This window comes from Armigeres subalbatus, chromosome 3, assembly GCF_024139115.2.
Source record: "Armigeres subalbatus isolate Guangzhou_Male chromosome 3, GZ_Asu_2, whole genome shotgun sequence".
Classification (NCBI taxonomy): Eukaryota; Metazoa; Arthropoda; class Insecta; order Diptera; family Culicidae; genus Armigeres; species Armigeres subalbatus.
This window is the reverse complement of record NC_085141.1, coordinates 30,097,882-30,115,084: the sequence shown is the minus strand read 5'-3', so window position 1 is coordinate 30,115,084 and position 17,203 is coordinate 30,097,882. Positions and strand designations below refer to the sequence as shown.

The 17,203-nt window shown below is 43.2% G+C and overlaps 1 protein-coding gene across 2 annotated transcripts in view; it reads right to left on the bottom strand.

The window, feature by feature from the left end:
- LOC134221190 (disheveled-associated activator of morphogenesis 1) overlaps positions 1 to 17,203 on the bottom strand; it is a 470,343-nt gene that overhangs the window by 60,816 nt on the left and 392,324 nt on the right. For both annotated transcript variants that reach the window (XM_062700384.1, XM_062700383.1), the window contains exon 2: positions 1,301 to 1,780. In XM_062700384.1, the coding sequence (XP_062556368.1) occupies positions 1,301 to 1,780 (480 nt within the window). The remainder of the gene's footprint in view (positions 1 to 1,300; positions 1,781 to 17,203) is intronic.

The window sequence follows — 17,203 nt, the reverse complement described above, 5'->3', positions numbered from 1 at the left end:
AATGATAATTCATGCGATATGATAATGCTTAGCTTAGTAGTTCGAAAATCTTCGATGGGATTTCAACCCACGACCATCAGTGCGCTACACTGGTGCTTGCTACAACTAAGCTATGGAAAACCTCCATCGGCCTTCGCAGCCTGGTTGGTACTAATGAACCCAAATTCCCAACATCGGACGCAATCTAATTTCAATAATTTATCGCAATCTACTGCCAACGCGTGAATCTCTAATCTATTACCAAGAATAAAACTCCCGCAAGACATCACTTTAGAAAACTCACTCAGAGTTTTCCAAAAAATTTTATATAATGATCACGATTATACCCACGGTTTACTAAACATGACACACAAATCTCTGGTCTCCACTTAATATTTCTGAATAATGATCATCTATATAATAAAAATGAGTTGAGATTTCCTTCCTGACGATTTAACTCGCAAACGGGTTCGCCGATTTGCAAGATTTTTTCCCCAATCGATTCGTTTTGAGATTCGCAAGGTTTGTATATACAAAAAGTTGGTGAATTTAACGGGGAAATGTAAAAAAACATTAGAACACAATTTTGGGTCAGCTGTTGAGAAAAACAAAACAAAAGCAAACAATTGATCTAGAATGCGTTGCTGCAAATAGTTCATTGTGACATTTGCTGCACCCGGGCAAAGCTGGGTTTCTTTCGCTAGTATTTTATAAATTTCATTGAAAAATTTAACCTTCTGAGGTCTAACCAACGTGAATATAGTCCTCGCATATGTAGCAGTTAATTCCATGTGTATTTGGCCTTTAAAAAATCTTGAAGGAGTATCTTCCCCTGTAAAATGTGCAGCAAAGCATTGCTGTAACGTACTTTAATTGATGCGGGTTTTCCCATAATGACAGATGATCATTTTTTTCATGACTAGATTTTGTTACTCATCATCAGGAGAATGTGCTACCAGCATTTGATTATGCGCTTTTTTAGGGTTGACCAAATCGATTAACATCTTAGAATCTTAGATGTAGATTTTTTCAGAAGGAGTTCCCTCCATCGTCATGTAAACAGATTTATTTGATCTTCCAAACTCAACTCTAGCATTCCTGGTTCTAACAAGAACTTCTTCAGAGCATCTTTCACAGTCCTCACTAGCCTCTGCGCCTGGGCGTTACTATCCTTTTTATCAGAAGGAATGTTCTTTCCTATGCCGTGCATATGTACATCGAATTTTCAAAACATTGTAATTAATGGCCATGTCGAAAGGTCGATACCCGGGAAATAGGCAACTGAATTTGATTAAACCAAAAAAAAAAAAAAAATACTGACCTGCAAACACCCGCACCAGCCTCTCCGGCCGCGAAATCCGGGCATCTTTTTGTGGGCCTTGTAGAACTTGTGCAGACTGGTCTGGTGCTGTTGGTGTTGCTGCTGGTGCAGAGCAACCTGGTTGAAGTAGCGCTGCGGCAATGGTTGCTGCGTTGTCGTCGCGCCGGGTGAGGTGCCCCCGCCGCAGCTGGTGACGGTCGTGGAGGCCGTCACTGTGGACAGGGCGCCCAGCGATTGGGGCTGGTAGAAGGAGTCCGCCGCAGCCGTCGTGAGATTGTTGCTGTAGTTACTGCCGATGGTGGTCGTTCCGTCCGCGCCGACGATGGTGGCGACACTGCAGCCGTTGTTGTTGGTGGTGTTGGTGTTGTTGTTATTGTTGCTGGTGACGGCTTCTTTGCATATGTGAGGCAGATTCCAGTTGCCAATGTCTGGCAACCGGGTGCGTAGTGTGGACAAATTGATCGGGCACGTGGGGATACCCTGTAGGAATAGAAAAATTAGACATATTAATTAAATTTGTAATTTTGAAATCATGTTGTTTTTAATAATGCGTAATAATTTCGCCACTTTTATTTTCAGACATTTCCACAAGATACACCAAGAATGTATCGTTTTAATTGAAATCCCGAACAGACTCCTATTCTGAGCACTATATGATTTGTCTGAAAAGTGTCATTGTTCATTTGTTGCATTTCACGTTTGCTAATTTTGATAATTTGATAATTAGTTTTGGACACGTTATATTGTAATAGTAAACCGAGTTTACCAATAGGTCTCAAGTTCGAAGCAATTATTACAGCCTTACAATAAACACCAACCGAAAAAGCGCTATTCAGTGTTTTTAGTCTATTCAAAATTTAAAAAAGTGTTCGAGATGTGAGACTGTTTTCACAGCGTGTTCGGTATTAAAGAACAAACTTAGCAGAATAAAATCATACAGTTTTGATGGTTACAACAAATAAAATAGGAATATCGAGCGTTCTCCTGAAAGTTCTATTTATTCACTTTCTTACAATATTTTAAGAAATATACATCATGCAAACTTCAACTCTTATGAGTTCTCTAAATTGGCTTCGTCTTCCAAATGCATCCAAACGCCAATTACCAAACCGGAGATAATTGAGCGTATTCCAACACGACTATAGACGTTTTTCACAAAACTCGTTGGTTCGATACCACGAAGCCTTTTTCACGCAAAATTCCATCGAAGATGACTCAAACGTCAATTCCCCCAAATTCAGACCGGTCTGGTCACGTACCTAACTACACCATCCCCTAAAAGTTGACCAAGTCGTGTACCATGAATGATGCAACCATCTAGCTAGTGGCTAAATCTTTCGCGTTCCAAAAAGAAATGCTCTCCCCACGCTTACCCACCACCGCAGACTTCATTAGCAAGCTGTTCGTGCGGTGTTGGGCAAAAGTTAGCAAGCCCTCGACGACGGAGCATAAACCCCGCAAGATATTACGAGATGTGGCCCCTGAATGACCCCGTCCGATTTGTCGGACGGGTTCAAATTAGATATCACGGCTAATGTGTTTGAGGTGTCGTCGCTCTCCATATTATCGAATCGAAGCGTATCGTGCGATGATGGGACGGCCGTTATCAATTGCTATTGTTACAATGGGAAACATCTTTCAGTTTTGCATCACACGGCGCTCGTGGGTTTGAATGGGTGAGCATTTAAGCTGGTGGTTTTATTGCATTAGAGGAGTTTCTGCTCATGTTACTTACATGTATCTATATTTTAATAATATACTTTTTATGAGCTGTGCGCACGCATGACAATAAAAACAGAGTCCGCATCGTCTGTTCAAATGAATACGACTGATATTGAAGTAAACGATTCATAAGGAGGCATATACCCTGTGCTAAACTGAGTGAATGGCATGGATTTCAAATCGTTCTCCAACTAATCCGATTTTTTATTTCGTTTATTTAAATATTTATATTTTAATTATCACCTCCTGGAGAAATGGTTCCTCAAACAGCTGGTTCATTCAACTCATTCACCTTCTTCCATCTGCACCCCACCATAGATGGAAAACAGCTCGGCTGATATCACTTGAGGAGACCTACGCCGACGAAAATGTTTTTGTGAGAATCGATCAGAGGAGATCAGATGTTCAACCTGCGAATGAATTTTGTGAGTACAAATTGTAGACTCACCCATCTGTTCATTGGTTTTTAAACACTGTCCTATCCAGTGAGTCCGCGCAAGTTGTATTGCCGGAATTAATCAAGGATTTGTCGCAGAGTAAACATCTGGTCCATTGTTGATCATCCTTCTCAACCACCGCACAGTGTTTTCTAACCCAGGAATTCGTGATCGAAAATGTTTTGGCCATGAAAACTTGATTTTAGAGTCTCAGTGACTTCGGAGAAAAGTTTCAGTATGTTAAGCTCTATATTCTGGAAAAAATTTTTTTTTGGCTAATCCCCCTAAAAGTGAGATGGAAATTCTCTTTCCTCCAATTATGAAGATACATCATTGGTGTCTTCGAAAAAGTTGTAGAAAAAGTTTCTACGAGAAATTTTGCTATATAAACTTTATTTCTATCTGCTATAGAAGTCGAGATATGGGTCGTTATTTATGAACGACCACCAAAAAAAAGGTTTTTCACGATACTTTCGTCAATATATTTTTTAGATTTTTCAAATGTTCTACAAAGATCTCCGTCGCGATAAAAAACATGAACCTTTCGAAGACAGTTTCTCCTTATTTTCAATATTGACGAAGTTATTGACGATTTTTTGTTAAAAAATGAGCATTTTGACATTAATTGCATACATGTAGGGGCAAAATGGGGCAGAATTTCAATTAGGAGAATGAACGTATAACTCATGCACTAACGGTTGCATTGCAACATATATGTGACTTAGCTTTCCGTAAGTTCCGTATGGATATGTTTTATTCTTCTTCTTGTTATATATTAAAAAAATGAATTGGTCTGTATTCCGCATAACTAAGAAACGGCTGGGTTCAAATTTCTTCATCACAATTTCCGATGGACTTACATAATATTTCCTTATGTAAAAGTCACGACTTAAACTGAAAAAATTAGAAAAATTCAAATTAGAATTTGTATGGGTATTTTGTATAGGCATATCACAACACGCATTCTCACCTACTGTGCAAGACAACGTCTGCCGGGTCATCTAGTTCATGATAATAACACTTACGCCAGACCTTTGTCTTGCTTTAATGTCCAAATTTTGAAAATGATTATCGAATCGACGGATATTTTACAGAGAAATACCAATATATCGGTATATTGGTATTCCCAGAGAATTCTAAATGAAAAGAATTAAACTAAAAATTTTGGAACACTTTTCTGTTAACCTGTTTTGCAATATTGTGATGTTTTAGACGTAGCAAACCGGCTTTTTATTATTCCGGGATATTTCGAAAAGTAAATAGGTAAAACAAGTACCATCGAATTGCTTTCATAAAATTATATTTAAACTTATGATGTTTGAGGCGTCGCTAATCATAGTTTCCATTCAATAAAGATTACTGATTTACCCGATACTGCATTCCTCTCATCAGCATTCCTGGCTGTATGGTGAATTCTAAAATAATACAATTTGCCCAAATACATTGGGGTCGCTTTTCACGTGACTTTTTGATGATTTTTTTTTAAATACGCGTTGTTTCTTCCCGCGGAATTTGAAATTCATGTCAGTTCTGTAAAACATCCATCCATAATCATTTAGAAAATTTTGTATTTGGCTAAATCATAGGTCTGGCGTAAGTGTAAAGACTAAAGATGACCCTGCAAACGTTGTCCTGCACAGTAGGCGAGAATGCGATCTACCTTTTTAATATTTCCAAACAAATTTTATTTTCAATTTTTCATATTTTTTCCAATTTTGGTCGAGATTCTTACATGAGAAAATGTTCTGTAAATCCGTCGGACATGTTGATAAACAAATTTGCTGAAGAAATGAAGAAAATCTATCCAGCCGTTTCTTAGTTATGCACAATACAGACCAATTCATTTTTTATATATAACAAGAAGAAGAAGAAAAAGATGTCCATACGGCACTTATGTCAAGCTATGTAACATATATGTTGCAATGCAACCATTAGAGCATGAGTTATACTTTCAATTACCTAAATAAAATTCTGCCCCATTTTGCCCCTACATGTATGCAGTTAATGTCAAAATGCTCATTTTTGAACAAAAAATCGTCAACAACTTCGTCAATATTGAAAATAAGGAGAAACTGTCTTCGAAAGGTTCATGTTTTTTATCGCGACGGAGATCTTTGTAGAACAATTGAAAAATCTAAAAAATATATTGACGTAAGTATCGTGAAAAACCTGTTTTTTGGTGGTCGTTCATAAATAACGACCCATATCTCGACTTCTATAGCAGATAGAAATAAAGTTTATATAGCAAAATTTCTCGTAGAAACTTTTTCTACAACTTTTTCGAAGACACCAATGATGTATCTTTATAATTGGAGGAAAGAGAATTTCCATCTCACTTTTAGGGGGATTAGTCGAAAAAATTTTTTTTCCAGAACATGGAGCTTAACATACTGAAACTTTTCTCCGAAGTCACTGAGACTCTAAAATCAACTTTTCATGGCCAAAACATTTTCGATCACGAATTCCTGGGTTAGAAAACACTGTGCACCGCCTAGATATTCGCCGATAAAGGTCTCAGCAATCGGACGCAGTCTGCTAAACAGAATTCGGGAGATTACCATGTAGGCGGTATTGAAGGATGTTATACCTCGGTAGTTAGCACAATCGAGGCTGTTCCTTTTCTTGTAGATAGGACATATGAGGCCATCAAGCCAGCTTTTCCATTTCTTTTCCCTCCCAAATCATTTCAACTACTTGGTGGATTTTTTCGTTCAGCCGGTCACTCCCAGCTTTTAGAAGCTCGGCCGGGATTCCGTCCTTCCTAGCGACCTTTCCGTTCTTCAGCTTTCGGACAGCTTTTCCAACTTCGTCTAGCGTTGGTGGCTTGTCCATCATCCTTAAGTGCTCCTACCACCTAGCAGCCTTGGAGATCGGTCAACGGATTTCCGGAGCTGTCTTTGATCATGACTGGCCGAACTGGAACGTGAAATGCTCCAGATGAAGAAGTTAGCCGAGGAAAAACTTCAGAGAAAAAATAAATTGTTTATGGAGTTCGGGGAACCAGATGATGTTTAAAGTGGAAGGAAAAACAATGTCGAAAATAATAGAATATCGCCGGATCGTGCTCAAAATCCGGTCTAATCACCATCAGCCAACCAATTCTTCCATAGTTCTTTTTTTTAAATAAGCATCTCTAAATCCGGTTGGATGTAGTGGATCTCAAAGCTGAATTTAACTGACGGTCCTCCGACGAGACAGGAGGTTTTAGCAGACGTTTCGCAAAATCGTCATCGGCGACATGAACACTTAGGTAGGCAGGAAGGAAATGTATAGACCGGTCATCGAACCGGACAGTCTGAATACCATATCGAACGACAACGTCCAACGAAGCATAAACTTTGCCGCCTCCCGCGGAATGGTAGTCCGATGCACTTTCTTCTCTCACAAGAATATCCACAAGGTCACATGGAAATCACCTAATTAAGAAACGGAAAACCAAATCAACCACATTTTAATCAACGGTAAATTCTTCTCCGACATCACGAACGTACGCTCTTACCGCAGTGCGAATATTGAATCCGACCACTACCTCGTTGCAGTATGTCTGCGCTCAAAACTCTCGACGGTGTACAGCACGCGCCGGAGTCGTCCGCCGCGGCAAAACATTGGGCGACTACAAGACGGTATACTAGCCCAAGACTACGCGCAGCAGCTGGAAGTGGCATTCCCAACGGAAGAGTAGCTAGGCGCAGGTTTTTCTTGAAAATGGCTGGAGAGATATTCGATCCGCCATTGGAAGCACCGCAACCGCTGCACTAGGCACGGTGCCCCCGGATCGACAATTCACAAGCTACAGGCCCCTTTCTTCAGTTTAGGAGCATATGCATACATTTAATTGCAAGTGTTGCCAGTTTCACAAAACTTATCAAAACTTCACACAACAGAGAGAAACATAGAGCGAGCGTAAACAAACTGGAAATGATAAATGAAAACCCAACCATCACCACAATAAACAAAAATACGCTTATAGAGACAACGACAGCTTTAATCCAACATTGTTATATTGACCATGGCCATAGATTTTATTTAGAACGCACACAGATTATTAACCATAGCTCAAAGCCATCCACACTCCCATTTTTAGAAATGTGCCACATTTCTAACACACCCACACTGTCAATAAGAGGACAGACATTGATGGACTCAATACTACATACGCAGCCGTGCTACACTACATTCATAACACAATCAAACCAAGAAAATCGCAACAAAATAAGCAGAACTCAAATGAGAGGATCACTCAGATCGGACACTTTTGTTTACCAAAGAAAGGGGTTTCTCAATGAGGTGGCTAATGAAAGGAAAACTGCGCCATTTGCCAGTATTTCTCAAGTGAAATGGAAAGTGATTCCGAGAAGTAAGAAAAATTAATTTTGTTAAAATTAGTTAACTGACAGTCGAAACAAATGTAACAAACAAATATTAATTACGTTTGCAGTATGTATCGACACCAGCTAAATCAGACAGTTATAGTTAGACAAAAAACGAAAAAAAAATTAGGCTTTTCCTGAAGAAGACACTGGTCACCCGTGTCGGAAAGTCGGACGAATAATAAAACTCGTTTCAATTACTTAAGACTGCGTAGCCATTTACTCATTTTTATGATGAAAAAACCCCAGATTAATCCATCTAGCGGTGATGGTGCCTTTCTCGTTTCTTTCGAGTGAGTAATTTCTACGCACTTTTGGTATTAAAATAAAGTATTTTGGTCATAATTTCTAAGAACATAGTCCGTTCCGGCCAATTTTCAATAGGAAACAGTGGGACAGGATTCTGCGTCGAATGCTAATTGTTGTGAGCAAATAGGCTGAGGGTAACTGCCTAAAAATGAGTGAGAGTTTTTTTTGTAAAAAAAAGTATTTTGGCCATAACTCCGAATCCCATAGTCCAATTAAACCAATTTTCAATAGGAAATAATGGGACACGATTCTGCGGCGTTGCAGCTTGTTGCGAGCAAATCGGTTAAGAGTAAATGCCTAAAAAGTGAGTGCGAATTTTTCTTGTTAAATAAATATATATTTTGGCCACAACTTTGAAGTAGTCCGATTGGGCCAATTTTCAATACGAAAAAAATGGATAGGATTCCGCGTCTAATGCAACTTGTTGCGAGTAAATCGGTCAAGAACAAATGCCTGAAAATGAGTGAGATTGTTTCGCGCACACACATACACACACAGACATCACTTCGGTTCGTCGAGCTGAGTCGATCGGTATGCAACTTGTTTCGAGCAAATCGGTTGAGGATAAGTGCCCGAAAAATGAGTGACATTTTTTACGCGATTTTTTCGTATAAATTTGTATTTTGGCCATAACTTTTGATTCCAAGGTCCGATCTGGCCAATTTCAAATAGGAAACAATTGGACAGGTATCTGCGTCAAATGCAACTTGTTGCGAGTTAATCGGTTAAGGATAAGTGCCCAAAAACTGAGTGACATTTCTTGAGTCTTTTTGCGCGCACACACACACAGACATCACCTCAATTCGTCAAACTGAGTCGATTGGTATATAACCAGTGTTGGTAAAAACTCAAAATCTCAAAACTCATGGATGATTCAAATCAAGCATGAGTTGAAACGCACCCAACTCAGCACCTAAAAACTCATGGATGAGTTGAATCATCCATTTGAATCATCGTAGGTTTTCTTTTGTTCTCCTTCGTTAAAAACAGTGAATTGACGTTTGTCGCATAAAATGTTAGACACTCTTTTATGTATAAGCAATAAATTTCCCCCAAATTGATTTCAAATGCGTTTTTAAACCAAAATGATTGTTTGGAAAATGCGTGAAATGATGCGTTTTAGCATGAAAAATTCAAGCGTGATGAATTCCTTTAAAATCGCAGACGATTTTGTTCGCACGGGACCGCTCGTTGATTGAGATTTATGAGTGATTTTACCAACACTGTATATAACACTATGGGTCTCCGGGCCTTCTATAAAAAGTTTGTTTTTGGAGCGATCATATAGCCATATAAAAGGAACGAGAAAGAAGAAATAAAGCAGGAAGAAGGAAGAAAAAGGAAAACGAAAGAAGGATAATAGGAAGAAGAAAGAAAGGAGGAAGATAGAAAAGGAAAGAAGGACGAATGGAGAAAGATAAAAAAAAATAAGTTAGAAGAATTATTTAAAAATGAAAAAGGGAAAAGGGAGGAGGAGGAATAAGTTAGAAAGGTTAGTTAGAAGGCAGATGTGAGATGAGGGAAGGAAAACGGAAGTAGGAAGAGAAGAAGGAAGAAAAAAGGAGATAGAAGAGAGTAGAGAGCATAGAAAGGAAAAAGAAAAAAAGAAAAAGGAAAAAGAAAGAAATATCAAGAAAGGAACAAAAAGGAAGAAAGATGGAAAAAGAAAAAGGAAGAAGGAAAAAATCTGAAAGAAGAAGGAAGGAAACAGAAGGCAAAAGGAAGAAGAAAAAAAGAAAGGGCCAAAGTTTTTTTTCCCGATTTTTATTCAAATAGATTTAGTCGTAAAACTACGCATTATACAAAAAAGTGTTGACGTATTATACAAAAAAGTGGTGACTATAGAAAAATCAGTTTTGCTTTTCTCATATACTAAGTATACGTAAAGGCTATAGGGTCACTCCAAAACCGATTTTTTGATAGAAGGCTCGGAGACCCCTAGTGTTTTATACCAATCGACTCAGCTCGACGAATTGAGGTGATGTATGCGTGTGTGTGTGTGTGTGTGTGTGTGTGTGTGTGTGTGTGTGTGTGTGTGTGTGTGTGTGTGTGTGTGTGTGTGTGTGTGTGTGTGTGTGTGTGTGTGTGTGTGTGTGCGTGTGCGTGTGTGTGTGTGTTTTTTTTTTTTTTCTTCCTAAACAATGGAGGGGGCCTGGGTTGACCAGGAAGTGCTGGGTTAGGGGCCACCTCCAATGAGGGAGGCAGGACTGCATCCCCGACCAGCTAAACCGTTTCCATTGCCGCCAAGCCCATCGTCCCTTCGGTACAACCAGAAAGTAATGCTTCAAAGGGGGGCCAGTGCATAACGCACCCTCGAGGTTAGCTGCGTGTCCTTGCAGCATCGAACATCGTGACTCGCTTTTTTAGAAGAACACCATGGTATCGTGCCAGCGCATTGCCGGCTTTCCAGGTGGCCTTACCACGCCCTATGTCCTCGGAAGGTGGGCAGGGTCGACTTCGCGCCTGCTTCCCTCTGCACGACTGGTATCAAGAATGATGATGCCGCGTGCACCCCAAATTGACCTTTCTGCGATAGGGCCTATTCGCCAACACACAGAGGGACTTGCCGACGCGGTGCCTACGCCTGCCCCAGCCTTGACGAGGACCCCTTTCCGTCCTCGGGCTCGGAACCCGCCCGGTTGACCGACGCCGCGAAAGCGACGATACCATGTTGTTCTTCGCGCGGCCACTTGTTCGATAAAAGGATCGAGTTCGACCACAGGGCACCGGTATGACCCATGAAGCCGACTCCGAACCCTTGGACCACCTCTTATTTGCGCCTGAACTAGCCATCCCTCGAGTCCACGCGCCACCTTCTGTGTAGCTCCGAGACGATTTGGACGATAGCCGATAAAACGGCGTTCCAGCCAACTTCATCTTTACACATCCTCCGAACTAGGTTGTCCGGGGCAGTGTCCAGACCACATGTGGCAAGCATGTGGTCACGCATTGTGCGAAAACGCGGGCACACGAACAACACGTGTTCCGCCGTTTCCTCTAAACCAACGCACACCGGACACTCGGGCGAGGCATCACTCAATAGGCATCATACCGGTGATGACGCAGAGTGTATCGTGCGACACGGTACGGTACGCGCTCGCAACTCTTAGGCACATGAGCCTATACGTACTTTCTAACTTCTGTTAACGTTCTGTAGCAGTTAATACGCAGGGCCGTGCCCCAAGCTGGCCCCCCATACCTCAGTATGGACAGAGCAACGCTAGCCAGAAGCTTGCGCTTGCTGGCATAAACCGCAGAGCTATTGGACATCATCCGGGACAATGCCACTATAGCTGTGGAGGCACGCTTGCAGGCGTAATTGACGTGGCTACCAAAGGTGAGCTTATCGTCGATTATTACCCCCAAGAGTTTGATTGAGCGTTCAGAGGTGATCGTGCAGTTGCCTGCCCTTATCACCGCTTGCTGCTCCGACTTTCGGTTGTTAACAACAACCACCTCAGTCTTGTGGTGAGCCAGTTCTAACTTCCTGGAACTCATCCACTCCTCCACAATTGCGATCGAGTGGGCTGCAGTCAACTCCACCTCTTCGATCGATTCGCCGTAGACCTCCAGCGTAATATCGTCAGCGAAGCCAACGATTACCACGCCCACCGGGAACTTCAACCTCAAGACACCGTCGTACATGACGTTCCATAACACCGGACCCAGTATGGAACCTTGCGGAACCCCTGAGGTTATGTCAACACACTTCCGACCCGCCTCCGTGTCGTATACCAGTACTCGATTCTGGAAGTAGCTTCCGAGAATCTTGTACAGGTACTCGGGAATTCCAAGACGCAGGAGCGCATCTGCAATAGCTGCCCAACTGGCACTATTGAAAGCATTCCTCACGTCGAGAGTCACTACTGCACAATAGCGAACTCCACTCCTCTTACGCTGGATAGCTATCTCCGCGGATTTGGTAACCGACAAGATAGCGTCTACGGTCGACTTACCCTTTCGGAAGCCAAACTGGTTACTCGATAGACCATCCGCACCCTCTTGTGTGTGTGTGTGTGTGTGTGTGTGTGTGTGTGTGTGTGTGTGTGTGTGTGGCGGGTTAGGGATCAGCGAGGGAGGCAGGACTACATCCCCGACCCGCTAAACCGTTTCCATTGCCGCCAAGCCCATAGTCCCTTCGGTACAACCAGAAAGTTATGCTTCAAAGGGGGGCCAGTGCACAACGCACCCTCGAGGTTAGCTGCGTGTCCTTGCAGCACCGAACATCGTAACTCGCTTTCAGAAGAACACCATGGTATCGTGCCAGCGCGTTGCCGGCTTTCCGGGTGGCCTTACCACGCCCTATGTCCTCGGAAGGTGGGAAGGTCGACTTCGCGCCTGCTTCCCTCTGCACGACTGGTATCAAGAATGATGATGCCGCGTGCACCCCAAATTGACCTTTCTGCGATAGGGCCTATTCGCCAGCACACAGAGGGACTTGCCGACGCGGTGCCTACGCCTGCCCCAGCCTTGACGAGGACCCCTTTCCGTCCTCGGGCTCGGAACCCGCCCGGTTGACCGACGCCGCGAAAGCGACGATACCATGTTGTTCTTCGCGCGGCCACTTGTTCGATAAAAGGATCGAGTACGATCACAGAGCATGACCACCGGTATGACCCATGAAGCCGACTCCGATCCCTTGGACCACCTCTTATTTGCGCCTGAACTAGCCATCCTTGAGTCCACGCGCCACCTTCTGTGTAGCTCCGAGACGATTTGGGCGATAGCTGATAAAACGGCGTTCCAGCCAACTTCATCTTTACACATCCTCCGAACTAGGTTGTCCGGGGCAGTGCCCAGACCACATGTGGCAAGCATGTGGTCACGCATTGTACGAAAACGTGAGCACACGAACAACACGTGTTCCGCCGTTTCTTCTAAACCTGCGCACACCAAACACTCCGGCGAGGCCGAGCAAGCCAGCTGCGTTACCTGCACTGTGATTTTACAGCACGCTTAAACGCCGGGCACATCGAACCCCCCATGGGGTGCTTGCTGTTCACAGCTTTGCTGGAACAAATCAAACAATTGGGAGGGTTCGTGCAGCATTGTGCCTTATGTCCCTCCAATCCGCAGCGTCGGCAGAGATTACTTCGCCCCCTTTCAGCTCGAGGATCATCTCGCACATCCGGGTACGTCTTATTCGACGTACGTCGGCGCCGAGTTCACCGAGCTTGACGTCACTCCTCATCGCCTTCAAAGCGTCTGAGTACTTAGCCTCGTCCGCCGTGATGTCTAGGGCATCGCCCCTGGAGCGATTGGCGCCTACCCTAGACTTCTTGCTACCCTCATTCGCCTGGGCCTTCTTTTCGACCCTTCCCGAGCAGCACAAATCAGGTAAAATAGGTTGCAGCAACTTGTTTGTGACTAAATCTGGTCACATACGAGTTGCAATAACCTAAGTGGAACATGTGTGCTGCTAGGGTTGACGTCTTCGGTTTCTTCTTGTACTTGACCAGGGTCCAGGAGGCGTCATCCCCCTCTATTTCCCTGGTCTGGTGCGGCTGAGAACTTTCAGCCTACCTTCGCTGGCACGCCTTCGGTCGATTCGACCTTGCCCGAGTCCACGAATCCTTGGGCCTCAGTCTGGGTAGACTTCGACTCCACCGATTTCACGGGTTTACACTTGGCCGTCCCGACCGCCCTCTCCAGCTTGGCGTCCAGCATCGACTTTCGAAATTTCTGCAAGCTCCTCTTGAGGTCCTTGCTGATATTATGCTTCGATGACGCAAAGTCGATGATGGCGTCCAGCTGTTCCGTCGCCACCTCGAAGGCCGAAAGCCCATCGCGTTTGCGGTTCATCGCCTCCACAAGCCATGGGCCGTCAATAACCCCTACCGGCGTTTTTTTAGCCGAGAGGAAGGTTGAGTGATCCATGCTGGCGCTGCGCACTGAGCTGCCGACTATTGCCTCTGGCCTCCTAGGCGGAGACCTGAACAACCCACCTCTTGCGAAGGGGTTGTCGCCTACACTACTACCACTAATTGAAGAATTGACTTGTTTGCTCGGGAAAAGAGGTCCACCACGCCAGAGCCCAGCATGACGCGGTAAGGGACAATTACTGTGGAGGGTGCCCAGGTACCCCACAGGCTCCGTTAAAGGCCAAGCTTATTATTTCACCCCCTGGCCAGGCATCCCCTCGGCACGGGTCGCTTGACGCCTTGGGATTAGGGGTTAGAAAAGATGGTCCCGGTCTAACTCGCAGTGGCCATGGGGAGGGGTCGTCAAGCCCTTGGACAAAGTCCCTGCTGCCCCCGGTGTGTGTGTGTGTGTGTGTGTGTGTGTGTGTGTGTGTGTGTGTGTGTGTGTGTGTGTGTGTGTGTGTGTGTGTGTGTGTGTGTGTGCAAAAAAATGTGAGACACACTTTTTTGTACTTACCCTTATCCGATTTGCTTGCAACAGGTTTCATTCGACGCAGAATCTTGCCTAATTTTTCGCTATTGAAAATTGGCCCAATCGGCCATTGCGTTCAGTTGATTTTTTCCCCATTTTTTCCAAGGGTCCCCCCTTGTAAAAAAAAATCAAATGCGATTTTTTTTTTCAAAAACATTTGCAATGCATTCAAATGAACGGAAATAAATGTGAATTGTTGGAAATAGCTGAATCTATCTACCTAAAATGCAATTTTGACCTCTCTTATGTGCTTTTCTTTTAATGCTTATGTGTTTTCTTGTTTTATGGTACACGAGAAAGGCACCATCACCGCTAGGTTGATTATCCTGGGTTTAAAAAAAAAAATTTGGAAAAACTCCAAATTGAGTCATAAACTGAAAATGTTTACTACCAACCGTCCATACATCGCAAGCTGGGCACTTTTAAGGAAAAAAAGTTTTTCTAACAAAAACTGTTTCTTGTTCGAATTGATTTTTTTTCAGTGTGTTATCATCCGAAATTCTAATCATCTCAGAATCCAAAGAAGCTTTATTTATTATAGTATTTTATCTGATTTAACAACCAAGTGTACTTTTAAAAATCGAGAATCCCATTTGACAAGGGTTTATATCTTTAAATATTAATCCATTTTAAAAACAAATCCGAAACATCCTCCCAGGAATTCCTGCAGAAATTCTCAAATTCCTCTAGGAATTCCTCCGGAAGTTCCTCCAGGAATTCCTCTGGAAGTTTTTTAAGGAATCCCTCTGGAAGTTCCTCCAGGAATTCCTCAGGAAGTTCCTCCAGGAATTCCTTCGGAAGTTACTCCAGGAATTCCTTCGGAAGTTCCTCCAAGAGTTCCTTTGGAAGTTCCTCCAGAAATTTCTCCGGAAGTTCTTCCAGGAATTCCTTCGGAAGTTGTTCTTGGAATTTCTCCGGAAGTTACTCCAACAATTCCCTCGGAAGTTGCTCCAGGAATTCCTTTGGAAGTCGCTCCAGAATTCCTCCGGAAGTTCCTCCAGGAATTCCACCGGAAGTTGTTCTAGGAATTTCTCCGCTCCAATAATTCCTTCGGAAGTTGCTCCAGGAATTCCTCCGGAAGTCGCTCCAGAATTCTTTCGGAAGTTCCTCCAGGAACTCATCTGGACTTTCATCCAGAAATTCCTTCTGAAGTTCCTCCAGAAATTCCTTCGAAGAAGTCCTGGAGCAAATCTTGGAGGAATTCTGGAGGAACTTCCGGAGGAACTTGCAAAGGAATTCCTGAAGGAACTTGCTCCAGGAATTCCTCAGGAAGTTCCTCCAGGAACTCATTAGGAAGTTCATCCAGAAATTCCTTCGAAAGTTTCTCCAAGAATTCCTTCGGAAGTTTCTCCAGAGATTCCTCCGGAAGGAATTCCTCCGGAAGTTGCTCCAACAATTCCTTCGGAAGTTGCTCCAGGAATTCCTCCGGAAGTTGTTCCAGAATTCTTCCGGAAGTTCCTCCAGGAACTCATCTGGAAGTTCATCCAGAAATTCCTTCTGAAGTTCCTCCAGAAATTCCTTCGAAGAAGTCCTGGAGCAAATCTTGGAGGAATTCTGGAGGAACTAGCGAAGGAATTCCTGGAGGAACTTGCTCCAGGAATTCCTCAGGAAGTTCCTCCATGAACTCATTCGGAAGTTCATCAAGGAATTCCTCCGGAAGTTCCTCCAGGAATTTTTCCGGTAATTCCTACATAAATTTCTTCTGAAGTTCCTCCAAAAATTCCTTCAGAAGAGGTCCTGGAGGAAATCTTAGAGGAATTCTGGAAGAGCTTCGGGAGGAATTCTTGGAGGAACTTGCGAAGGAATTCCTGGAGGAACTTGCGAAGGAATTCCTGGAGGAACTTCTGGAGGAATTCCTTGAGGAACTTCCAGAGAAATTCATGGAGGAACTTCCGGAGGAATTCATGGAGGAACTTCCGAAGGAATTCATGGAGGAACTTCCGGAGGAATTCTGGAGGAACTTCAGGAGGAATTTCTGGAGGAACTTCAAGAGGAATTCCTGGAGGAACTTCAAGAGGAATTCCTGGAGGAACTTCCGGAGGAATTCCAGGAGGAATTTATTATAAAAATAATTTTGAATCACTATCTAGAGATATATATTTCAACCGTTTCGGAACGACTCAAAAATAAATCTGGTTTCTTTTCGATTCCTTTAAAACCCAATTTTATTACTATATCTCATCTAATAGTCGGCATTAGCGACGCACAGTACTAGATTTATCACCTAAATCGGATTTGGTGGAGTGATAAACCAACGTCGTTACATTGAATGTGAATTATTATTCATTGTTTCGGGAAAATCCATCTGGTCCAACGCAAATATACTTCAAGGATGTTGCAACTTTTTGTTCCACATCATTAAGAATTGAAACGCGTAGGAGTTCATCAATCAGTTTCCAGATGTAGTTCAAGATCGTTGACAAACATTATATTTACGAATAATTGGACAGCAGTAATACCAAGCAGTCAGTGAAGCGAGCAGTCGAGTTGAGGATGATTCATGCAAAGTCTAGTTTCCACACCCACGTTTGGTTCTCAAATTCACCTGTGTTCCTTGACGAGTCTTTTATGATGCCTCCGAATTTGTCTTCCTGTTTTCGACGAAGTTATAGACTGATCTCAGCCCTACTTCTTCTTCTTTTTCATTAGCATTACATCCCCCACTGGGACAG